At 41.3% G+C, this 27,636-nt stretch overlaps 1 protein-coding gene across 4 annotated transcripts in view; it reads left to right on the forward strand.

Moving 5' to 3' along the window:
• The window catches only part of RABGGTA (Rab geranylgeranyltransferase subunit alpha), a 114,320-nt gene that overhangs the window by 31,165 nt on the left and 55,519 nt on the right, over window positions 1–27,636 (forward strand). For all 4 annotated transcript variants that reach the window (XM_075828861.1, XM_075828862.1, XM_075828863.1 and 1 more), the window contains 2 exons: window positions 5,599–5,682; window positions 6,314–6,396. In XM_075828861.1, coding sequence (XP_075684976.1) covers window positions 5,599–5,682; window positions 6,314–6,396 — 167 coding nt within the window. The remainder of the gene's footprint in view (window positions 1–5,598; window positions 5,683–6,313; window positions 6,397–27,636) is intronic.

Raw genomic sequence — 27,636 nt, forward strand, 5'->3', positions numbered from 1 at the left:
ATATAAGGGATAAAGCTTAGATCTCGGTATCATATTAAAGCCCAAAATCTTAGCTTTCAAATAGTACCAGGTTCATGCCAGGATTAAAAGTTTTACTTCCTGTGTAGGGGGCAAGCTGCCAGTTACAGCAGGAAGAAAGAACAGACTCTGATACTGCCATTTCTCCCCCTGTACAACCCTCCAGTTATCCCAGAGGACTTTTCTTCATGTTATCAGCCCCCTCACCAATGAGTGTCACATTTAGGGGGTCTTTTTTTCTTACTCTAGAGGTGAGAGGATTAACAGTTACACATCCAATCACTCTTTGCCTAATCAAATCACTGAAAAATAACGATTAGTTTAAAATCACAGAATAGGCCATACAGGCTTCGTTCACATCTGCGTTGGGGTCCCGTTCTGACGCTCCGTCGGAGCTCTCCGTCAGAACGGGACCCTGAACAGACACAAACTGACATTGATTTCAATCGGGACGGATCCGGTGCCCATGGTTTCTGTTTGTCTCTGTTGTGAACTGGAGCCCGTCGTTTTGCCAGAAGCAATAGCGTAGCTGACTACGCTATTGCTTCCGGCAAATCTACGGATCCGTTGATGGAAACGGAAACCTCTGGTTTCTGACAGAAAGCTCCAACGGAACGTCAGAACGGGACCCCAATGCAGATGTGAACACAGCCTTACTCGCAAAGGCAGGTAGAACACCTCCCAGCATGACGCAGACAAACCACAATGCTACATAGAGGGAGATTACACAGGTGCAATATACTGATGAACACCCACTCACACGCCTACTATTCATGAGGGGGGTGACTACTTAGTATTGTCATTGCACACAAATGTAGCTTTTATGAGAGTGTCAGTAACATGGGTGCATATAGTGCACCATGCTGGCATACAGCCTATTAGTCACGCCCAAAATATTAGACAAGGCGGGCTGCTCAGCACCGTCCAATATACTGATAAACCATTCTTCCCCAGCACTAGACCTGGCTGCATCCTGAAAAGATATCCATGATAAAAGATAAATATCAATGATAAACATGAGGTATTGGTTAATATTTTGGCCAAAATACGCAAGCTCACAACCTGCGTCAAGGGTCCCCATCGTTTACACAGGGAGATGTGCTGCCCACATCGATAAAAGTTTATGCATTTAAAACGATGCAATCAGCTGATGAACCAGCGTTTCTACAGGTCAATTATCGTGAAAGAGCATTGTGGACACTCGTTTGTCCGATAATTGGCCAGTGTAAAAGGGCCTTAAATCTATATACCTACAAAGCTATGGGACTAAGCACCAATGTTCATAAAAATATCAAAAGACTTTATTGTTGTACACATAAGACAAACAAAAAGAGTTGCACAATGGATACGGCAACATCACCGGAATAAAATAGAATCCTTCTCCTCCGGTCTCTGCTGTGAGTGACTCGGCGCAGACAAGTGCGATTACGTCACTACATTGTGCCTGCCTGTGCCGCTTGCGGCACAGTGAATACTGGAGCAAGGTTCTAGCGTTGCACTGAACTGTCTTTGCATCCTGAGGACGCAAATACAGTTTAGGCGCGGTCAGTGCTGTATGGCAGCGGGGGCACGGTCGCAACTGCGACCGTTGCGACCCCTGTAGCTACGCCACTGACCAGTATCATGCAAGAACATTTTTGCAGGGACTGGCGGTTGAGGGGGTTAGGCTCCGTTCACACGTAGCATAAATGCCGCAAATTTTCCACAACGGAATTCGTTGAGGAAAATCCGCAGCATACTACAGTAGCAGAAAAGTGGATGAGATAGAACAAATCTCATCCACACACACTGCGTAAATAGTGAGCGGAAAAAGCGCTCATAAATTGACGTGCGGTGCAGAGTTTCATTCCACAGCATGTCAATTGTATGTGCGTAAACGCTGCTTATTTGTTGCAGGTTTTCTCCATTGATTTCAATGAGAAGGTAGAGCCCACAACAAATAGCAGTTGTTGTGTTTATCGTGGTGGAATCGCCGCAATAACTTCTACTTGCCCAAGAAGTCTGTTCTTCCGCCAGGCCGGCCTCCTGGAATGACGTTCCATTCCATGTGACCGCTGCATCTGCAGTCACATGGGATGAAATATCATCCCAGGAGGCCGGCCTGGATGACGTTAGAGGGCTTGCCTCCTGGGATGATGATTCACAATATGCATGCTGCAGCGGTCTCCTGAGATGAAACGTCATCGGCAGTTTTCCGCAGTGGACATTCCGGGCGTAAAACTGCACCACAGTTTGGTGCGGTGTTTCGCCCGAAATTCCCTGCGGCCATCGGGGGCGTATACCAGATACTGCGGCCCGGTACCAAATGATCCACGGTCCGGTGGTTGGGGATCACTGCTCTAACCTCTTATTTTACTTTTTTCAACCATTTACAATTTTTGTAAAACATTTTTTATTGAACACATTGAGCATGCAATGTACAAATGAAAATACACAATATACAAATAATGTGTCCTTTTTGTTCAAGGGACTATTATTACATTTGATTTGAGACGATACTTCTCAATGACCCAAAGAAGTCCTTTTCATGACCTGTGTCTCAATGTATGCATGTAAATTCACTGTATTATAGAAAAGCAGTAATACATTAAACATAAAACAGAGAAACGATGAAAAAAAATTCTACAATTTGGATTTTGACCCCACCACTCTACTGAAATGACCTTAACCAAAACCAATAATGATCTGTTGACTGCCAAAGCCTCACGACGTTACTCTGTATTCCTTTTTTTAAAACTTGTCGTTCTCCACAGTCGACATGTCAAGGTCTGTAGAAGATTTAGTTCAGTGGCTGAAATGATCAGGCAGGAGGGGGATAAAAGCAAGAGTAGTCAAGTAACAGTCCAGGTTTCAGTACACAGATAAGCGACAACCGTTTGTAGCGTGCAGCAGAGACATGGTCAGGAAACAATCCAAGTTTAGTATACAAATAAGAACCAACCGTTTGTATAGAGGCGGCAAAGAACTAGAGGAAGGAGGCTTAATTGTCTGGCAAGGAGGAAGTGCAAGGTCCAGGCTTGTATAGGAAGACAAAAGGGTGAAACAAATTATGTAATTAAGGAAACTAATATCAAGAGGCAAAAATCAGGAGAAGCTGCACAACAGATACAGCAATGGAACTGTCCAATATCCCTGATGGTTTAATGAGAAGAGCTACTGCCTGGGACTCAGGAGGTCCTAGGTTTGAATCCTCACACATCAACTGTTGCAAATTCTCTTATCCCTTGGCATCACAGATATGGCCCTCCCCTAGACCTCCTGTAAGTTCACCAATCAAACACGTAGTGTGTCTCACTTACACACCACCTCCTCGTCTCACCCTCCCTCTGTTGATGTCCCTTAAAGCTCTGTCATGGGACCTCTACTCTTCTCCATCTATACCTTTGGCATGAAATCCATTGCTATTAGAAGCACTGTTATGCTGATGACACTCAAATTTACCTCTGACCCAGATGATACTTCTCTGCTAACTTGAGTGTCTATCAGCTATCTCTTCTTTCTTTCTTTTTAAAATTTAACATGCAGAAAATGTAATTTATCATCTTTCCCCATCTCACTCAAACTCTTACCAGAATTATAAATTACAGTTAATTTCCTTTCTTCACAAGTCCACTGCCTTGGGATAACCTTTGAAACCGCCTAGCCCTTATCACCTCCTGCCGCCTCTATCTTTACGTACACAAATCCGTTTTCATTTCATGAATCCGCTCTTTCCTCAACCTCGAATCAACAAAAATGCTAGCACATGTCCTCATCATACACTTCCTGAATTACTACTACAACATCCTCCTCTTTGGCCTACAATCTAACACTGTTGCACCCATCCAATCCACTTTCAACTTTGCTATTTGGTTAATCTAACTCTCCCCTGGTTCCATCTCTGCTTCTTACCTCTGCCAATCCGTTTACTGGCTACCCATTGCCCAGCAAATTCAGTTAAATATATTAACAATGACATACCAAGCTGTCCTCAACCTGTCCCACCCATACATCTCTGACCTAATCTCCTTTTGTCTACCCACGCGTAATCTCTGGTCATCACAAAATATTCTCACATCATTGTCTCCAAGATTTCTTCCGCCCATCACCAATACTCTGGAACTTGCTACCCCAACACGTGAGACTCTCTCCCACCATCAAAACCTTCAAAAGCAACCTGAAAACCTACCTCTTCAGAAAAGTTTGCTACCCTATTGCCACTACTCTACCATATGAGCAGCTTCTACCCTAACCTACTGTTTCCTTCCCCCCTTGCCTTGTATGCATGCCCTCGCAGGCGGGTTTCTCTCTCCATTACCAGTCTGTCATTTATTACTCTTGTGCTTACTGTAATTATTTTTTTAATTAACTCATGTTATGCACTTAAAGCATCCCTAACCTTTCAAATAACTTTTCAGAATAAGGGGTCATATGTGTATACATGAGGAATAACACTATTTCTGGCCATGATATGACATTTGTTTAGTAGTTTTCCCCTCTCCAGGCTTTATCTTTTATTCAAAGGCTCCACTCACTAGCTCAGGGAAAACTAACTACTATCATGTCTGCCATATTTTGCACACATACAGAAAAGACATTGCATCTCTCTACCCTATCTCTTTGTAGAACACCCTCAGAAATAGCAGCAACATGGAGGAAATCATACAGCAGTAATGAGCAGTGTAGCTGTGAATCCAGCACTGGGATGAGAACACTTACCAGAAGCTGCAGCAGCGACTCTGTGTGTCTCTCTCTCTGCCTATCTCTCACTCTGCTCCCTCCTTCCCCTCTCTTCTCCATAGAATTCTATGGGCAGCTGTAAACTAATCCCTCAGTGAACTGATAATCTGTCTTCTCTTGAAGATACACATTTAGCAGTAAATTCAGAGTGAGTGAACAGTTAGGAGGGAGGGGGAGTAAAAGAGTGATAAGTTGAGAGAGGAATTTTTTTTCCCTTTTAAGATGTATTAAAAAGTTTCTTATATCCTATTGTACTATTGATTTATGCAAAGTTTGTTGAAAAGTTAGTGACAATTTAAACCTTATTTTTCATATGTACATCTCTCTGGAATTAATGGCGCGTTAAAATAGATAATAAAAATATTAAATTTTTTACACTACGCTTTGATGAACATTTTCATGAAGGCACTTATGAGTGTAAAGTGCTGGGTGGCATTTTCAAAATGTGCTAGGTGTCTACTTTCATAAAATATATGGCTATGGGGGAATAATATGACTTTTTATTTTTTATTTTTTAAATTAAGATTTTATTTGTGTAGGTCAAAAGTGTGAAAATTGCCATAGCAGCAAAAGATTGATTGATTGATTTCTGAGTATGGATGAATATCCATTCCTGTTAATACAGGCCATAAATGATTGACAATTTCTGTGTTGAGATATACTGCTTCTGTAGTTTGATTGGAAGTATGAACTTGAGTACCGTTGTGATCTAGTGCTTCACTTGGTTGGTTGATATGTCTGTTCTGTCTATTTGTTAGTACGGTAATCTATTACTCAGATGTTTATGCTGTTTATATATGAATGATCTGAAATGTTATGTCCACTGTAATAATATATATTTGGATTGTATTTTTCTGCTAGAACTGGAACTTGTACAGAATGCGTTCTTCACAGACCCAAATGACCAGAGTGCCTGGTTTTACCATCGATGGCTTCTTGGAAGAGGTGAGCACCTTCCTTTTAAGAGTTCTTTGTACAGGAGTACTAGGTCCCACCATTGGTACAAGTCTATTTTGTTGATTGATATGTAAATAAATAATTACGAATAATATGCGGACCCATTCATTTCTATAGGTCACGGACACCTTTCCGTATATTTACGGATGTGTGTCCGGGCTGTCGAAATTATCGGAAAAATACAGAACATGTCCTATTCCTGTCCGCAATTGCAGCACGGACTCATCCATAGAAGTCTATGGGGGAATGCAAAATTGCAGACGGCTACAGATGTGCATCCATAGCCGTCCGTAATTACGGAAGCTTTGCTATGCGACGGCAGGGGATTCCCCAAGAAAATGGCGACTGAGTGATCATATGACCTTTTCAAGGGGTTAAGTCGTGTTGGTGACATAGTTTGCAGCCGCCTTTTTTTTTTTTTTTTTTGCGGATCTGTAAATACGGATGCAGTACGGACCATATTTGCGGACAGCATGCCATATATGCGGATGACTACAGATCGTATTTGCAGACAGTAAAAAAAAAAACACTACGGCTGTGTGCATGAGACCTAACATTTAACTTTTTTCTGTAATTTATATGATTTTTTTTAATTATTATTTTTGTCTTTATATTCCAGCTGATCTTCCTCTTTCTATCCGATGTATTTGCGTTGATGTGGCTGGGTTCTGGATATCGGTAACTTTTTCTCAACCAGTTTTAGTAAGTGTACACAAAAAAATTTAATCGTAAAAGATTACCTTTATTGATAAACATGTACTTCTTTACCGTATAAGCTAACACCAGTTGGATAATTATTTAGTCTGCTAACCCCAAACACTACTCCCGTAGTACGGGTTCATGCACACAGCTGTTTTTACGGCTTTGCTGTGTATGGAGCCGTAAAGGGATTTCATAAAGGTACATAGGGCCTCTATTGTATTACTGTATGCTTCCTATTTCATACAGACGCACACAGTTTTTTTTTAATAGCGAATATCTTGATACATAGGAGCCCAACAAATGCCCGTATGGCATTGCATGGAGGCTGTGAGAATCCATACTAAGCAGCCCTACAGCCTCTTACTTACAGGCTTCGTGTGCATGAGCTTATACTGCTTATTCCATACATAATAAAATAACTGCAACTTTGCAAAAAGTTTTGCTTAAAAATGTTCTGTCAACAGCTCATATGCAGATATATGCGCGTGCATGGTAACAGTAAAACAAACAAAGCCTGTGTAGTCTGATACTGCAGTAGGATTCTCTTCCCTCTGTACCCTACGTTTTGCAAACCTACAAAATTTATGTTGGCATGAAGTAGAGGACAGATGGAAGGAAGTATGAATGCAGAATCAGACTACATAGTTTGTTGTGCTCGGTCCCCTTGGAGGCACATAGTTCTGCACATAGGTTATTTTTTTATTTATTTTTGTCAGATGCAATACATAAAAACATAGTAAGTAAACCGCAAACAAGATAGGGGTATACGTTAAATTATTGAAAATAATAGACTGCCTGAATGAACGTTTAAAATAAATGTATTATATAAATGTTAAAAGCTAGGCACTTATGCCCAAATACATCTGGTAACCGACATTAGCAAACAGACCCAGAAGACTGATAGTGTTTGCTCAATGTAGCGTTTCAGTATGGACGCCTGTATCCATGGTAGAAAATTACAGCTGCTCTGTTTGCTACTGATGTGTAATAATCCCTACGCGTTTCTGCTCTCCGATTATTATGGGGAGCATCCTAAGGGGTAACACAGTTAATGGTTCTATTAGCTGGTCAGCACAATTGTGCTGTCCGTTTCTCCCGGCACGTACACGACACATTCTTCTGGGTCTGTCTGCTAATGTCGGTTACCAGATGTATTTGGGCAGAAGGGCCTAGCTTTTAACATTTATATAATTTATTTTAAACGTTCATTCAGGCAGTCTAATACATAAAAACGTAGATTTTAACTTCTGCAACTTATCCCAGCAAAGATATAGTCATAGCATCCAATGTTTTTCAGGTTTTTTTTTAGCAAAGAGTATACAGTTATAGAACTTAGGAGGCAACTAAAGGCATTGAAATGCCCAGAAAGCAGTTGCATGTCAGTGTCAATGGGGCAAGTCCCGGGGTATCTAGCCCACCGTTTTTTCAATTTTAATGTAGGTGCTCTCTTAAGGTATACTCTGTTTTTCCATTTGCAGAATGTTATTAACTTAATATATTCTCTGTGAGACGGAGTAGAATTAGACGGTTTTCTGGCTATATATACTAGTGCTACCTTCTCATGTTCATCTATTGTGAAGTCTGCAGTGTATCCTAGAACACATATTAATAGTTCCTTTGTAAACGCAACACTATATACGGTACACACAGTATCTATTATAGTAGACTACAAATTTTGGAGATGCGGACAAATCCAGAACATGGGAAGGGTGTTTGCTTGATCCATTGTACCCCTGGGAGGTTTAGAGTCTGCCTCTAGTAATCCCTGTAGCCTGCCATGGCTTGAAGCCTGTTAGGGAAAAGAATTCCTCTAAATTATGATTACATCAGATAAATGTAAATTTAGTGCACCCTACAATAACCCTCAACAATTTTTTATTTTGTCCCACATCACATCCACAGATCTTAGTCTTCTTTCATTAATGCACCAGAACCTCTAAAAAGTTGTCTTTGGGTAGCCAGAAAATAGATCTAGGTATTTGTGAGTCACAATCTCCCCTCATCTTTTGTCCTCTGTAGTATTTCCAGTTTTAATCTAGGCTGTCTCTCCCGCCACACTAAATCTCTAAAAAGTGCCTTCAAAAATCTTTTTGAATGCCAACAGATTGGGGAGTTGTATAATATATAGAAAAGTTGGGCCATTAGCACCATTTTAATTAGTATAATTCTCCCCACTACTGAGCATCAGTTTTACCATTTATTAGTGGGGCAGCAGGCAGAGAATCTATCGGCAGCAAAACTGATTCATTCCAATATTACAGAGAATACTCCAAAACTCTCTATTAGGCCTTATTTACACGAACGTGTCCGTTTTGCGCGCGCAAAAGTTTAGTGTGACATGTGTATATGGTGCGTGGCTGCGTGATTTTCGCGCAGTCGGCATCATTATGACACTCCCTTTTTATGTGACGACACCGTAAAGAAGGAGGGGATTTTATGTTTCCCTTCTCTTCTCTACCAGCTGTAGCGCAAATCACGTGCGTCACCCGGAAGTGCTTCCGTGTGCCGTGCGCGATTTGCACGCACCCATTGCTTTAACTGCTCCCGGCGGCGCTGCATTATTCTGAAGCAGCGCCGTAAAAAGACTACTGCATCAGAATTAAGCTTGTTAGTGGCTGCCGTGAAAAAGCGTATTGGCGGTCACTAACTTGTTAAGGAGCATGACAGAGAGTTAGGTGTTGACTTGGCCTCCAAGTTCCCTAGATCTCAATCCCTGCATTGTGACGTGCATGATGGTGATCGCGCGGGCACAGATCACAGCGGGAGCCTGGCTGTCAACTGCTTTCGCTGCAATGGCTATGATTGGAGAAACTTCCAATCCCAGCTGATTAACCCCTTAAATGCCACTGTCAATAGCGACTGTGGCATTTAAAGGAACAGTGTCATCACAAATTATTTTTTTATATGTTAAAGATGTTAGTGCTTTAATAAAAACGTTTATATTCATTTGTGTGTTTGTGTTTTACTTTTTCTTATTTTTACACTTTTTCTTCTCTATGGGGGCTGCCATTTTTTGTTCCATTTCTGTGTGTGTCGATTAACGACACATACAGACATGGAATACGGCAGCCACAGTCCCATAGGGACTGCGAACGGCTCCCGTCCCATTGACTTCAGTGTACGGCGTCTGTGTGGGAACTGCGCATGCGCCGCTCCCACACAGTCCAATTTGAAATTGGCGCCGTCCGGCACCATTTTCCTGTGGACCGGAAGTCGCGGCCGGACAGTAAGATTACTACTTCCGGTCGCGGCTTCCGGATTTGTGCACTTGGACCAGCGGCAGCAGACGGAGCGGACGGGCCGGAGGGAGCCGCGGCGGCAGGAGCAGGTAAGAGATTTAAATGTATGTTCCGTGTTTGTGTGTGTTTACTACTGTATGTAAACCTACTACACTGTGTGTTAGCTCAAAAAATGGCGACACACAGTGTAGGAGGTTACACCGTTAAAACCCCTCGTTTATCCCGGCACTAGCCAGGATAAAGGAGGGGGGGATGCTGAGAGCTCACTAGAGCGAGGGCTTTTAACCCAATGTTGCAATGCTGCAATTTTGGGAATAGCTCCATCTAGTGACCAGAAATGGGTAATATTATAAATTAGAATTAATTTATAATATTTCCTGACTAGTGAAAAAAATAAAAAAAATTTGAACAATGTTTAATCACCCACACACTACATGTTTAATTTTTAAAAAAAAAAACATGTTTTTCTGGCAACACATTCCCTTTAAGTGGTTTGGGGATTCCCTCTGTCACTTATCAGTGGCCCGTGTTCGCTGGCCACCGATGGGTTGCCATGGCAGCCAGGGACCTAACAAAGGCCCTTTTACCTGCCATGACTATATGCCTTTTAGGTCGTACCAGAGGCATGACCTTTATAGGTTGCCTGTCCGTTTTACACTGACATGCAGTAATGCTTTGGTATACTGAGTATCAGCGATCAGAAGATCGTATTCTGAAGTCCCCTAATGGGACTAAAAATACAAACAAACCATGAATTACAGTTAACCCCTTCCCTCTTTGGCCACTTTTGACCTTCCTGACAGAGCCTCATTTTTCAAATCTGACATGTTTCACTTTATATGGTAATAACTCCGGAATGCTTTTACCTATCCAAGTGATTCTGAGATTGTTTTCTCGTGACACATTGGACTTTATGTTACTGCCAAAATTTGCCCGATACATTCAGTATTTAATTGTGAAAAACACCAAAATTTTGCAAAAAATTGCAAAAATTTGCATTTTTCTCAATTTAAATGTATCTGCTTGTAAGACAGGCAGTTATACCACACAAAAATGTTGCTAACTAACATCCCCCATATGTCTACTTTAGATTGGCATCGTTTTTTAAACATAATTTTATTTTTCTAGGACGCTACAAGGCTTAGAACTTTAGCAGCAATTTCTCACATTTTCAAGAAAATTTCAAAAGGCTATTTTTACAGGGGCCAGTTCAGTTGTGAAGTGGCTTTGAGGTCCTTAGATATTAGAAACCCCCAATAAATCACCCCATTTTAAAAACTGCACCCCTCAAAGTATTCAAAACAGCATTTAGAAAGTTTCTTAACCCTTTAGACATTGCGCAGGAATTAAGGCAAAGTAGAGGTGAAATTTACAAAGTTCATTATTTTTTTCCAGAAATTCATTTTGAATCCATTTTTTTTGTACCACAGAATGTTTTACCCAAGATATGCAACTCAATATTTATTGCCCAGGTTCTGCAGTTTTAGGAAATATCCCACATGTGGCTCTAGTGTGCTACTGGACTGAAGCACCGGCCTCAGAAGCAAAGGAGCACCTGGTGGATTTTGGGTCTCCTTTTTATTAGAATATATTTTAGGCACCATGTCAGTTTTGAACAGATCTTGTGGAACTAAAACAGTGGAAACCCCCCAAAAGTGACCCCATTTGGGAAACTACACCCCTCGAGGAATTTATCTATGGGTGTAGCAAGCATTTTGACCGGCCAGTTTTTTTGCAAAAATTTTTGGAACTAGGCCATGAAAATGAAAATCTAAATTTTTTCAAATAAAATGTAGGTTTAGCTAATTTTTTTTCATTTCCAAAAGAACTAAAGTAGAAAAAGCACCACAACATTTGTAGAGCAATTTCTCCCGAGTAAAACAATACCCCACATGTGGTTATAAACGGTTATTTGGACACACAGCAGGGCTTAGAATGGAAAGAGCGCCATTTGGCTCTTGGAGCTCAAATTTAGCAGGAATGGTTTGCGGAGGCCATGTCGCATTTGCAAAGCCCCCTAGGGGACAAAACAGTGGAAACCCCCAACAAGTGACCCCATTTTGGAAACTATACCCCTCGAGGAATTTATCTAGGGGTGTAGCAAGCATTTTGACTGGCCAGTTTTTTTGCAAAAATTTTTGGAAGTAGGCTGTGAAAATGAAAATCTACATTTTTTCAAATAAAATGTAGGTTTTGCTAATTTTTTTTCATTTCCACAAGAACTAAAGGAGAAAAAGCACCATAAAATTTGTAAAGAAATTTCTCCCGAGTAAAACAATACCCCACATGTGGTAATAAACGGCTGTTTGGAGACACGGCGAGGCTGAGAAGGGAAAGAGCGCCATTTGGCTTTTGGAACTCAAATTTAGCAGGAATGGTTTTCGGAGGCCATGTCACATTTGCAAAGCTCCTGAGGGGACAAAACAGTGGAAACCCCCAACAAGTGACCCCATTTTGGAAACTACACCCCATGAGGAAATTATCTAGGGGTACAATGAGCAGTTTGACCCCACAGGTGTTTTACAGAACTTATTGGAAGTAGGCCGTAAAAATGAAAATCTACATTTTTTCAAATAAAATGTAGGTTTAGGTATTTTTTTTTCATTTCCACAAGGACTGAAGGAGAAAAAGCACCATAAAATTAGTAAAGCAACTTCTCCCGAGTAAAACAATACCCCACATGTGGTCATAAACGTCTGCTTGGACACACGGTAGGGCTCAGAATGGAACTAGCACCATTTGGATTTTGGAATGGTTTCTGGGTGTCATGTCATATTTGCTGAGCCACTGTAGTACTAGTACAGTGGAAACACCCCAAAATTGACTCCATTTGGGAAACTGCACCCACTAAGGAATCATCTAGGGGTATAGTGACAATTTTGATCCCAAAGGTTTTTTGCTGAATTAATTCGAATTAAGCTATGAAAATGAAAAATAATTTTTTTTTCCAACAAGATATAGTTTTAGATCAACATTTTTCATTTTTACAAGGAATAGAGAAGAAAAAGCACCCCAACATTTGTAAAGTAATTTCTCCTGAGTACAGTAACGCCCCATATGTGGTTATAATCAGCTGTTTACGTATATGGGAGCATTCAGAAGAAAAGGAGCGGTATTTATCTTTTGGAGCGTAGATTTTTCTGGAATGGTTTGCGGACGCCATGTTGCATTTGCAAAACCCCTGATGTACCAAACAAAAGTGACCCCGTTTTAGAAACTACACCCCTAAAGGCATTTATCAAGGGGTGTAGTGAGAATTTAGACTCCACAGGTGTTTTTCAGAAATGAATACGCAGTGGATTGTGCAAAGTGAAAATTGCAATTTTTCCACTGATCTGCCCATTCACCGCACAAGATGTTGTGCCCCTAGAGAATCTTACCCCATAAATTGTTAAGCGGGTTCTCCCGGGTATGGTAATGCCTTACTTGTGGTCATAAATTGCTGTTTGGGCACGCTGTAGGGCTAAGAAGGGAAAGACCGCCATTTTGAGCATGGATTTTGCTTGGTAATAGTTCTGTTTGGGGTTTTGCTGGTATTTTTGTTTATAATGTGGGGGTATATGAAATCTGTGCGGAGTACATCAGGGCATAATAAGAGGGTATAATAATGGGGTAAATAATACAATTATCCATAGATGTGTGTTACGATGTGAAGCGATCCGTTATGCACAGGCCGGTGTCACACTGATAAACGGTTTTCTTTCTTATCCCCCTTTTGTAACACTCTGCACCTTTTGGGGACTTTTTCTCCTTCGTAGTTCGGGAAATATTGCTGGGAAAGTTTTGTGCTGGTATAATACGGGCGCCCTCGCTTCCAGCGGATGTTCCATGTCCCTTCCCTTTTCTAGTTCCTCAATACTAGGGCCCTGAAACTGAAGGAATGTTCCCCTCCGGCCTGCGCATTGAGATGTTTTTTCATCACCGCATTACTAGTGCCATAACACTTTTATTTTTCAGTAGATTGGGCGGTGTGCGGGCTTGTTTTTTGCGAGACGGGCTGTAGATTTTATTGGTACCATTTTAGAACACATACCACTTTTTGATCACTTTTTATTTCATTCTTTGGTCAAGGAAATGACCAAAAACAAGCAATTCTGGAATCGTTTTTTATTGTTTTTTTTATCGGCATCTACAGTGCGCCCTAAATTACATGTTAGTTTTATTCTGCGGGTCGATACGATTACGGCGATACCAAATTTATATAGTTTTTTTTATGTATTGCGGCTTTTGCACAATAAAATCACTTTTTTTATAAAATCATTTGTTTTCTGTGTCGCCATATTCTAAGACCCATAACTTTTTTATTTTTGCGTGCACAAAGCGGTGTCAGGGAATATTTTTTGCGGGACGGATTGTCGTTTTTATTAGTACTATTTTGGAGTAAATGTGACTTTTTGATCACTTTTTATAGCATTTTTTGGAAGGAAGATGTGACCTAAAAACAAAGATTCTGGCGCTGTTTTTCATGTTTTTTTTTTACCGCGTTCACCGTGCGGGATAAATTACATAATAGTTTTGTCGTTTGGGTCGTTACGGACGCGGCGATACCAATTATGTATAGTTTTTTTTAATTTTTACGGTTTTTCCCATAATAAAAGACTTACTATGGGAAAAAAGTCAGTTTAGCTTTATTTTTATTTGAAATGTGTGTGTTTTTATTGTTTTACCACATTTTTATTAACTTTTTTTTACTTTTCTGACTTGTCCCACTAGGGGACATGAGGGCCTGATGCCCCGATCGCTACTCTAATACACTGCACTACATACGTAGTGCAGTGTATTAGCGCTGTCAGTTATTCACTGACAGCAAGCCTATGAGGACACGCCGAAGGCGGGTCCTCATCGGCTCCCGTACAAGGCAGACTCGGACGCCATTTTCTGGCGTCCGATTGCCACAGCAACCCAGCGATTGCATCACTGGGTTGCCGATCGGGTGAAAACCTATCAGATGCTGCGCTCTATTGAGCGCAGCATCTGAGGGGTTAATCTGCCGGATCGGAGAATAGCTCCGGTCCTGGCAGTTACAGGAGGGTGCCAGCTGTATAATACAGCTGTCACCCCGCGGTGATGGTGCCGGCTCTGCTTCTGAGCCCGCACAATCACTGCGCCGTACATGTACGGCGCTTTGCGGGAAGCACCTCCCGACAGCGCCGTACATGTACGGCGCATGTCGGGAAGGGGTTAAATAAAGTTTATAAAGTAATAAACAAAATTGCACAGTTTATATAAAATAAAACCATTTTTACCATAAAAAGTGGTGTTATTTCCTAAAAGTGTAAAAAAAAAAATATACACATATATGGTATGGCCGCGATTGTAACGACCCGAACAATAAAGTTAACAAATTATGTAAACCACGGTGAAAGCCGTACAAGGAAACACATCAAAACTCAAAAAACACACAGCAAATTTTTTTTTCTTCATTCCCCAAAAAAGTCTAATAAAAGTCCCATGTATCCTAAAATAGTACCCGTGAAAACATTGTCGGAAAAGTAAATAAAGTAGTAAAACGTAAAAAAAAGCCTAAACATATTTGGTATCGCTGTAATCATATTGACCCTTAGAATAAAAATAACATGTTATTTACATCGCATAGTGAACAGCGTAAATTTAAAACGCAAAAAATTATTCTGGAATAGCTGTCTCTTTCAATTCCCTCCCTATAAAAGTTAATCTATTCACCTAAAAAATGGTGCCATTGAAATCTACTGCTCGTCCCGCAAAAAATAAGCTATCCTATGGCTATTTTGACGGAAAAATAAGAAAGTCTCTTGTAATGTGGAGATGATAAAACAAAAAATAATGTTTGGTCATTCAGGCCAAATTCAGGCCTGGTCATTAAGCGGTTAAACATGCCCTTAGGGCGATTACCGATCTAGGTAATATTTTGGGGTTTTACATCTGAATTCACTTCTTAGGGTATGTTCACACGCAGTAGCAAATTACGTCTGAAATTACGGAGCTGTTTTCAGGCGAATACAGCTCCTGAATTTCAGACGTTTTTGCAAGTACACGCGTTTTTCGCAGCGTCTTTTACGGACGTAATTGGAGCTGTTTTTCAATGGAGTCAATGAAAAACGGCTCCAAAAACGTACCAAGAAGTGTCCTGCACTTCTTTGACGCGGGCGTCTTTTTACACTGTCTTTTGACAGCGACGCGTAAAATTACACCTCGTCTGGACAGAACATCGTAAAACCTGTTGCAAGCAATGGCCAGATGTTTGCAGACGTACTGGATCCGTCTTTTCAGGCGTAATTCGAGGCGTAAAATGCCTGAATTGCGTCTGAAAATAGGCCGTGTGAACATACCCTTACAGGTAAGTAGCTCAAGTTGGGTGCAAGTGAGTACATAGATCCTCATCTCCTTGAAGAAGGTTTCTACCACAGAACAGTTCCTTCGTCTTCGAAGCAACAGTCCAATAGGTATCCACCTAATCAGTAATTTAGGGTTATGGCTCTAGACTAATAATAGTATGCTGCAGTCGGTTTCCTATATGTGTTGGTGACGAACTTGTTATCGTCTTTTGTGAGTTGAAGGTCTAAAATTAACCCTTTAGTAACTAGCCTATTTTATGCCCTAATAACCAAGCAATTTCTTTCGTTTTTCCATTGTCGCATAAAAAAAGACCCATAAAATTTTACATTTTTCGGTCTACATAGCTTGTTTTTTGCGGGATGAGTTGTATTTTACAATGCCACCATTTTGGGTTGCATATAATTTTTTGATTAACTGTTATTAACTTTTTTTGGGGGGGGGAATAGAAAAAAACAGCAATTCCGCCATTGCTCTATGCATTTTAAATTTACACCGTTTACCGTGAGGTGTAAATAAAATTGTAACTTCTATGGATCGATACGATTACATAGATACCACATATGTTTAGTTTTTTTTATGCTTTACTACTTTTGAACTAAAATTACTTTTGTATTTTTCCGTTGATATCGCCATATAAGGCCTTGTTTTTTCGGGACGAGATGTAGGTTTTGGGAACATGGAACTTATTGGTTAACTTTTATTATTTTTTTTTTTTCGAGGGGGTCAATGGAAAAATAGCCATTCCGTCGTTTGTTTTTTGTGTTTTTTTTTTACAGCATTCACGTTGCCGTTTAAATAACATGTCAACTTTATTGTTCAGCTCTTTACGATCACAGCTATACCAAATATGTTTATTTTTTTTTGCACTTATACAAAATAAAACAACTTTTTATGGGAAAAAAATATATATTTAGTTTTTTTTTGTACTGTTCACCTTCTTTAATACATTTTATTTATTTTATTAATTATTTTTTTCAGTCCTACTAGGGGACTTCACTGTGCCATCTTTTGATCGCTTATATAATGCTTTGGTATACTTCACATACTAAAGCATTATTGCCTGTCAGTGTAAAAAGGCATATAGTCATGGCAGGTCAGAGGGTTTTGTTCGGTCCATGGCTGCCATGACAATCCATCAACGGCCAGCTATCGCAGGCCACTGATGAGTGACTGATGGAGCCCCCAAACCACTTAAATGCAGCGGTCGCTATGGACAGTGGCATATAAGGGGTTAATCCGTCAGAGGAGCAGAACAAGGGAATAACTGAAGCAACAGTTCCGTTGCACAACGGACACCGCTGAAAGAACCCATTGACTTTAAAGTGTTCGATCTGGGTGTCCGTGATTTTACCAGAGACAATAGCGCAGCATGCTGCTCCATTGTCTCTGGTAATCTCGGCTGGATTGCGACGGAGGCCCCTAACGGAGCCTCCAACGCAGATGTGAACGAGGCCTTAGTCTATGCCTCTAGGACTGCCTAATAGGCAAAGAAGCCATGGCAGCACTGGAGATCTTTATTAGGCACCCGGCTGCCATGGCAACACATTCGCAGCCTTCGATCGCATCTTCGTGCCACCGATGGGTGACAGGGAGCCCCCGCCCTCTGTAAAACACTTAGATGCCACGGTTGCTATTGACCGTGGCATCTAAGGGGATAAATGGTCGTGATCGAAGTAAACTTCAATTGCGACCATTAGAGCAGAAGTCTGGCTGTTATTACACTAGGAATTAGACTAGGCTGCCGTGAAAAGGCCTATGGCCCGTTAGTGATCGGCATAAAAAGGTGTATTGTGGTCACTAACGGGTTAATAGATATGGCACTATATGTATAGGTAAAGCTCAAATTCAAATTATTAGTGTTTGACCAATAAATTGTCGGACAATTCTTTTTTTTGTTTTTTTTTTGAGGCGCCTGTGAAAAAGAAGAATTGTCGGACAATTCTGACCCATTGTCTTTCCATATAACGAGGACATCACCTATGTAACGCAGCCATGTGGCAACGAACTTGTCGTACCAGTACACAATGTGCTCCTCCCACCTCCCCAGGTGCAGACAGCATAAGATGGAGCACAAGAAGACCCTCATTGCTGTCCCCTGAACCTGGAGATAGTGTTTGTCATCAAAAGAAAAGTGATTATGTTTCAAGATGAATTCTACCATATCCACAATAAATTAGTTTTGGTGTACCTTATCTAGGCCCTTTTTTTTCCAATAGTAGGCAATCAGTTCTTCTGTGGTGTGGGATCGACGTATACAATGGCTTTATGTCAATCCCCACCAATAGACAATTTTCAGGGATTTTAAAGGGAATCTGTCATCAGCATTTCAGCTATTAAACCAGCAATACCTGGTTGGTCGATGTGGGTGAAAAAATCATTTTTATGTATATAATTATCTTCTAAGTCGACTTTGTACCTTTTTAGTATTCTGTTTTTTAGTGTTGCTAATGAGCATAAGTGTCATATCTTCATTCCTCAAGCCTTTCTGAGTTTACCCCGCCTCCTTACTTTTGATTGACAGCTCCTCGCCTCCCCCAGCACACATGAAATTCAGAGCTTGCGCATCGATATCCTGTTGTGGTGCGTCTGCACAATGGGACACCATAGCGACGCATGCACAGTAACTAGATTTGAGGCCCGGGCGAAGCAGAGAAGGGCATCAGACCAGACATAGCGCGCATGTGGCAGTTATCTCAGACGATATTTTGGCATTCAGTGCGGGCCAGTTTTCAGCGGTGGGCAGGCATAAGAGGAGGAACGAATGAGACTGCCGGATTATTACCATGAAATGCGCAAAATGTTTTCAGACTGTTATTTACGGTCGGAGGAGGAGTTTAGGAGAGGGGATAACTGCAATGAACTTTTGACAGCAGTGGCCAGTGAGGGGTGAATAGAGTTCAATAGGTCAAATGCTGGTGACCGGTTCCCTTTAAGATTGATCAATTTCTTTAACACATCCCCAGTGTCTAAGACAAGGGAAGGTAATGATTTTCTTAAGGGCTATCATTTTTTATCAATTCATTTACCCGAGCGATCAGTTGGACCCTCGTTGCCAGATAGGATAGGACTTCCCGTGCTTTTAATCTATTCTTATGAATGTTGATTATTAAATATAGGGTTGGTATCCTTGAATAGATGACTTTCAAAATATTTTACTTATTTTTATGGATAATTCCCTAATTTCCCCTTTTCTGTGTGTATCTTTGATGCAATACTTTTCCTATAAGAAGGCCACTTTTAATGATTAAGTCAAATGTACAAGGAGGCGGAACTGAAAATAATGCATTTCACTTGTCCTTTCTCAAAACCCTTTCTGCAGCGTTTTTAATCAATAGGCATTTATTGAATAAAGAAGTGGAAAGAATAATTTTTCTGGACAGTGTGGCACTGAAAATAAAATGTTTGTAAGTTTTATTCCTGAAGGGATTGCTTTCATCTCTGTTTATTTAGGAACAACTAAATATGTCTGAAAAGCGACCCCACACAGTAGCTTGTTCTTGGAGACAAGTACACTCTGTTTCCAATATCTCAATAGTGTGATGTGAAATGACATTAAATTCAGTGTTTTTCTAAGTTTTGGCAGCATCCTTTCTTTGTGGGTCTTGTTACCTCTTGTAGCACATATGTCTGATAATACTGTGAAATTCTCTGCAGTTTTCTAGAGCTAGACTGCTCTCTTCTGCCCCGCCGCAGCCATTTTTCAAATTTTCATTTTAATTTTTTCCTCCCCGCCTTCCAAGAGCCGTAACTTTTTTATTTTTCTGTCAATGGAGCAGTGTGAGGGCTTATATTTTACGGGAGGAGATGTAGTTCCTATTGGTACCATTTATATTTCCTTTTAATGTACTGGGAAACTGAAAAAAAATTCTTTGCGGGCAGAAATTTGAAATAACTGCGATTCCTCAATTGTTTTTTGGGCTTCGTTTTTACGGCTTTCACCTTGCGGTAAAAATGACAACTTAACTTGATTCTGTGGCTCAATACGATTACGGTAATACCAAATTTATATATTTTCTTTATATTTTACTACTTTTAAAGATAAACTATTTGTTCAAAAATTTTGATTTGTGCCGCTACATTCTGAGAGCAATAACTTTTTATTTATTTTTTTTTCATCGATTGAGCGGTGTGACGGCTCATTTTTTGCGGGACGAGCTGTAGTTTTATTCGGTATTCTTTTTTAGGACATATAATTTTTTGATCACTTTTTATGAAAAAAATTTTTGAGACCTAAGTTAACCAAAAAACAACAATTTTGGTGTTTTAAATGGTTTGTTTTTACGACGTTCACCGTGCGCGTTAAATAATGCTATATTTTAATAGTTCAGACTTACGAATTCAGCAATACCAATTTTGTTAACTTTTTTTTATATTTTACATTACTTTAGAGAAAAATGGGATAAGGTGTTTTGTTTGTTTTTCACCACTAAAAACTTTATTGAACTTTTTTTTTTTTCTCTACACATTTCAGCTATTGCTGTTCCTGGCAGTTAGTCCAGGGTGTCGGCTGTAAAACGCAGCCGACACGTGCAGCGTATGAAGCGCACTTAGTGCCTGAGCGCGCTCCATACAATCCCCCCGCACTATGACGTACCAGACATGTCGTTTTGCGGGAAGGGGTTAATGTTTGCAATTAGAAGATAAGCAAGTCCACTTTAACCCCTTCCCTCTTTAGCCACTTTTGACCTTCCTGACAGAGCCTCATTTTTCAAATCTGACATGTGTCACTTTATGTGGTAATAACTCCGGAATGCTTTCACCTATCCAAGCGATTCTGAGATTGTTTTCTCGTGACACATTGGACTTTATGTTACTGGCAAAATTTGCTCGATATGTTCAGTATTTAATTGTGAAAAACACCAAAATTTAGCGAAAAATTGCAAAAATTAGCATTTTTCTCAATTTAAATGTATCTGCTTGTAAGACAGGCAGTTATAATACACAAAATTGTTGCTAATTAACATCCCCCATATGTCTACTTTAGATTGGCATCGTTTTTTGAACATCCTTTTATTTTTCTATGACCTCACAAGGCTTAGAACTTTAGCAGCAATTTCTCACATTTTCAAGAAAATTTCAAAAGGCTATTTTTACAGGGGCCAGTTCAGTTGTGAAGTGGTTTTGAGGGCCTTATATATTAGAAACCCCAAAAAAGTCACCCCATTTTAAAAACTTCACCCCTCAAAGTATTCAAAACAGCATTTAGAAAATGTCTTAACCCTTTAAACATTTCACAGGAATTAAAGCAAAGTAGAGGTGAAATTTACAAATTTCATATTTTTCTGCAGAAATACATTTTTAATACAATTTTTTTTATAACACAGAAGGTTTTACCAGAGAAATGCAACTCAATATTTGTTGCCCAGTTTTTGCAGTTTTAGGAAATATCCCACATGTGGCCGTAGCGTGCTACTGGACTGAAACACCGGCCTCAGAAGCAAAGGAGCACCTAGTGGATTTTGGGGCCTTATTTTTGTTAGAATATATTTTAGGCACCATGTCAGGTTTGAAGGGCTCTTGCGGTGCCAAAACAGTCAAAATCCCCCAAAAGTGACCCCATCTGGGAAACTAGACACCTCAAGGAAATTATCTAGGGGTGTAGTGAGCATTTTCACCGCACAGGTTTTTTACAGAAATTATTGGAAGTAGGCCGTGAAAATTAAAATCAACATTTCTTCAAAGAAAATGTAGGTTTAGCGATTTTTTTTTCTCATTTCCACAAGGACTAAAGGAGAAAAAGCACCGCAAAATTTGTAAAGCAATTTCTCCCGAGTAAAACAATACCTCACATGTGGTAATAAACGGTTGTTTGGAGACACGGCGTGGCTGAGAAGGGAAAGAGCGCCATTTGGCTTTTGGAGTTCACATTTAGCAGGAATGGTTTGCGGAGGCCATGTCACATTTACAAAGCCCCTGAGGGGACAAAACAGTGAAAACCCCAAACAAGTGACCCCATTTTGGAAACTATACCCCTTGAGGAAATTATCTAGGGGTATAGTGAGCGATTTGACACCACAGTTTTTTTGCAGAAATTATTGGAAGTAGGCCCTGAAAATAATAATCTACATTTTTTCAAAGAAAATGTAGGTTTAGCTAATTTTTTCTCATTTCCAGAAGGACTAAAGGAGAAAAAGCACCACAAAATTTGTAAAGCAATTTCTCCCGAGTAAAACAATACCCCACATGTGGTAATAAACGGCTGTTTGGACACACGGCAGGGCTTAGAAGGGAAAGAGCACTATTTGACTTTTTGAGATCACATTTAGCAGGAATGATTTGCGGAGGCCAGGTCACATTTGCAAAGCCCCTGAGGGGACAAAACAATGAAAACGCCCAAAAAGGGACTCCATTTAGGAAACTACACCTCTTGAAGAATGCATCTAGGGGTGTAGTGAGCATTTTGACCCCACAGATGTTTCATAGAATTTATTAGAATTAGGCAGTGAAAATAAAAACAGTCCTTTTTCTTCAATAAGACGTAGCTTTAGCGCAAATTTTTTCATTTTCTCAACAAATAAAGGAAAAAAAGAACCCAACATTTGTAAAGCTATTTCTCCCGAGTACGGCAATACCCCATATGTGGTCATAAACTGCTGTTTGGGCAAACGGCAGGGCTCAGAAGGGAAGGACCGCCATTTGGAGTGCAGATGTTGCTGGATTGGTTTCTGGGCACCTGTGGGCCCAAAACAGTGGAAACCCCCCAGAAGTGACCCCATTTTGTAAACTACACCCCTCAATGCATTTACCAAGGGGTGTAGTAAGCATTTTAACCCTGCAGGTGTTTTGTAGAAATTAGTGTGCGCTCAATGTTGCAGAGTGAAAATGGGATTTTTTTCCATAGATATGCCAATATGTGGTGCCCGGCTTGTGCCACCATAACAAGACAGCTCTCTAATTATTATGCGGTGTTTCCCGGTTTTAGAAACACCCTACATGTGGCCCTAATCTTTTGTCTGGACATATGACAGGGCTCAGAAGTGAAGAGTACCATGCGGAGTGGAGGCCTAATTTGGCGATTTACAAAGTATTGGTTCACAACTGCAGAGGCTCAGATGTGAAATAATAAAAAGAAACCCCTGATAAGTGACCCCATTATGGAACTGCACCCCTCAAGGCATTTATTAAGGGGTGTAGTGAGCATTTTCACCCCACAGGTCTTTTCCATAAATGAATGCGCTGCGGATGGTGCAAATTAAAAATTTATATTTTTCCCTAGATATGCCATTCAGTGGCAAATATGTCATGCCCAGCTTATGACGCTGGAGACACACACCACAAAAATTGTTAAAAGGGTTCTCACGGGTATGACGGTGCCATATATGTTGAAGGAAACTGCTGTTTGGGCACGCTGTAGGGTTCAGGGCCGAGGGAGCACCATTTGGCTTTTGGAGAGCGGATTTTGCTTGGTACTATATTTGTTTGAGTATTGCTGGTGTTTTATAATGTGGGGGTACATGTAAGCGGGGCGGAGTATATAAGGGGCATAGTCAGGTGGTATAAAAAAATAAAAATAATCCATAGATGTGTGTTACGCTGTGAAGCAATCCTTTCTGCACAGGCCGGTGTCGCACTGATAAATGGTGTCATTTCTTATCCCCCTTTTGGTCCACACTCCGCGCCTTTGTAGTTTGGGGAATTTTGCTGGGAAAGTATTATCCTGGTATAATACGGGCACCGTCGCTTCCATCGGATATGATTGGGCCCTCCCTTCCTGGTTCCCTAATTTTAGGTCCTTGATAAATCGCCTCTTGAAACAGAAGAAATGTTCTCCTCGGGCACAACTGCATATTTTTTTATTTCCTGACTTATTGGAGCCATAACTAATTTTATTTTTCATAGACGTAGCGGTATGAGGGCTGGTTTGTTGCGGGACGAGCTGTAGTTATTATTGGTACCATTTTGGGGTACATGTGACTTTTTGATCACCTTTTATCCTATTTTTTGGGATGCCAGGTAAACCAAAAAACGCAATTCTGGCACAGCTTTTTTTGGTTTTTTTTTATACAGAGTTCACCACGCATTATAAACTACATGTTACCTTTATTCTGCGGGTCAGTACGATTCCGGCGATACCTCATTTATAGAACTTTTTTATGTTTTACAACTTTTTGCACAATAAAATTACTTTTGTAAAAAGAATGTATTTTTTCTGTCGCCAAGTTGTGAGAACCATAACGTTTTAATTTTTTTGTCGACGGAGTTGTATGAGGGCTTGTTTTTTGCGGGACGAGCTATAGTTTTTATAGGTACCATTTTTGGATACGTGCGACTTTTTGATCACTTTTTATTGTAATATTTGTAGGGCAAAGTGACTAAAAAACAGAAACTCTGGTAACGTTTTTTACGGGTTTTTTTTACGCTGTTCACCGCGTGCAATAAATAATATAATATTTTGATACCTCCGGTCGTTACGGTCGTGGCAATACCAAATACATATGGTTTATTATTATTTTTCAATAATAAAGGACTTGATAAGAGTAAAAGGGGGATTGTGTTTTATTTGATTACTTGAAACTTTTATTGTTTTCAAACTTTTATTTTTTGCACTTTTTTATACTTTTTTTACACTTTTTCTCAAGTCCCACTAGGGGACTTGAAGGTCCAACGGTCAGATTTTTTTTTTTCTAATACATTGCACTACCTATGTAGTGCAATGTATTAGATCTGTCAGTCATTCACTGACAGCAAGCCGTTTAGGCTTCGCCTCCCGGCGGGGCCTAAATCGGCTTCCGTAATGGCAGAGCAGGAGACCATTGTGTCTCCTGTTGCCATAATAGCAGTCGCCAGTCCCGATTGCCTGTCAGGGCTGGCGATCTGCTTGTAACCGCTACGATGCAGCAATCGCTTTCGATTGCTGCATCGAAGGGGTTAATGGCAGGGATCGGAGCTAGCTCCGGTTCCTGCCGTTACAGGTGGATGTCAGCTGTACAGTACAGCTGACTTCCACCGCTGATGACGCCGGATCAGCTCCTGACCCGGCGCCATCTTGCCGGCAGCTACGGAAGCCGATCAGGCTCCGCCGCCGGGCGGATCTTGACCGGCTTCGGTGCTAGGCAGACCGGGAGGCCAGTATTAGGCCTCCGGTTGCCATTGCAGCCACCGGAACCCCGGCAATTTCATTACTGGGGTTCCGATGAGCTGCAAACACCTTAAGTGCAGCGATCGCGTTTGAGCGCTGCACTTAAGGGGTTAATGGCGGGGATCGAAGCTAATTTCGGTCCCCGCCGTTACAGTCGGATGTCAGCTGTAAGATACAGCTGAGATCCGGTGATGATGGGACCGGCTCAGCTTCTGAGCCGGTGCCAAACGTTTGACGTACATGTACGGCAAGATGCGGGAAGTCAGTACTTTCCATGACGTACATGTACGTCAAATGTCGGCAAGGGGTTAAGGGTATGTTCACATGTAGTGTTTTCAAACGGTTTTTCGGGACGTAAACGTCCGGAAAAACGGCTGAAAAATCAGAAGCAGAACGCCTACAAACATCTGCCCATTGATTTCAATGGGAAATACGGCGTTCGGTTCCGACAGGGCGTTTTTTTACGCCTCGTTTTCCGAAAACGGCGTATAAAACGCCCCGTCGGAACCGAACGCCTGCGAAAAAGAAGGGCATGTTACTTCTTAGGAAGTTTTTGGAGCCGTTTTTCATTGACTCTATTGAAAAGAAGCTCCAAGAACGGCCGTAAAAAACGCAGTGAAAAACACGAGTTGCTCAAAAAAATTCTGAAAATCAGGAGCTGTTTTCCCTTGAAAACAGCTCCGTATTTTCAGAAATTTGGGTTTGCACGTGAACATACCCTTATACTGCTGTTTTTCATCAGTACTTTGCATCTGTTTTTGTAGGAAAAGTGTGCTAAAAACACGGAAGAGATGCAAATATTCCCATTATACGTTTTCACTATTAATGCTCCACGGCTGAACTTGGCTTACAAATACTGACCAAAATACCCTCATGTAAACGTGGCCGTCACATCACATTCTTATCTGTGAAACTTTTTTTTTTTTTTTTCTTTTCAAAGATAACAAAAGTATACTGCAAAAAAAGGATGCAACAATATACCAACTGTATTAAGCGATGTTTTCACAATATGTTCACCTTATATGCTGGGAAATCTCCCAACGCAAACGCTGACTGTATCCAGAGCTTATAATGGGTCCAACGTATACCAAAAAAGTTTCCTGATGGTACCCATTTGGGCTTTTTTCGTTAACATCTTTTTTTCCCCCCAGTGTGCTCAAAAGTACAGTCAGCTATGCTTTTCATTACTGGCGATTGCGCTGAACAATGGGAGTTGTATGGCAAGCAGTTGCATACATCAGAGCTATATGTTTGGCGTATAAGCTTGAAGATTTTCCCACCCGCATATGCCGACAACAGTGTAAAAATTAGGTGTAAACAGGAACTTTTTAATAGATCCATTATAAAACTTGTTATCCTTTTTGAGATTTTTTCTGTTAGTCCGTCCCCACCCCCATCTAAAAATAAATAAATATATATATATATATATATATATATATATATATATATATATAAAAAGCAGCACCGTTCCTTCTGTATAGGGTGCAAAAATTCTCGTTCAGACACTCGACCAGTGTCTCAAATAACCAGCACACTCCAAGATACGAGACAGCACTCCAGTTAGGCCTCATTCACACGGCAGGGTTTCCCGGCCGGGTGCCGGCCGTTCATAAATCGGCCGGCACCCGGCTGCATTAGGAATAATAGACCCCTAATGGGGCTATTCACACGACCGATTTTTTGACGGCCGGGAAATCCGGCCGTCAAAAAAATAGGACATGCTCTATCTTCGCCCGGGTACCCGGCCGCCCGGCTCCCATAGAAGTCTATGGGGCCGGGTATTACACGGCCATCACCGGAATGTGTTCCGAGTGATGGCCGGGTTTCCCGGCGCTTGCGCTCTATCTCCTCCTCCTCACAGCGCAGAGTGCATGTGAGGAGGAGGAGTTGATGCCATTCTGACGAATGGCATCGCTGTACACTGTGTGGCAGGGCCGGGGTGTACAGCAGGTGGAAGGGAGCGCTGCGCTGGCTCCCGTCCCCTGCTTGTTTTCCTGGCCCGGCGACACCTTCGATGGCGCCGCTAGTAGCAGCAGCTGCTGCTGCTGCGGCTGCTACTACCGTAGCGACGCCACTATAGCAGAGCGGGGAGGTATCTCCCCGCTCTGCTATGTGCTAGCCGCACTTTAGCTCCTTGAAGGAGCGGAATCCCCGTGTTTTCGGGGATTCCGCTCCTGGACAGAGCGCTTGATGTCTCTGTCCATATCTGGGCAGTGACATCAGGGGAAACTCCTGAAGCAGAATCCCCGAACACATGGGGATTCCCCTTCAGGAGTTGCCGCTGATGTCACTGTCCGGATCTGCCCGGCCCGGCACGGATGCAAAACTTTATGCAAACCGGCCGGGCAGAATGGCCGATTTTACCGGCCGGCATTCGGGCTCGGGAACGACCCGTTCGTGTGAATCCCGCCTTATAGTGAAAAATAGGATCACTTTAACCACCCCTTGCGACGGTTCAGCCCTGCTCCATGGGGCCTTTCTCAAGCATATATATATGTGTGTATATATATATATATATACACACACACACACACACACACACACACACACACACACACACACACACACACACACACGTATATTCGCAGCGTTTTTTGCCTGTGGCGC

This window comes from Rhinoderma darwinii, chromosome 1 (assembly GCF_050947455.1).
Source record: "Rhinoderma darwinii isolate aRhiDar2 chromosome 1, aRhiDar2.hap1, whole genome shotgun sequence".
Classification (NCBI taxonomy): Eukaryota; Metazoa; Chordata; class Amphibia; order Anura; family Rhinodermatidae; genus Rhinoderma; species Rhinoderma darwinii.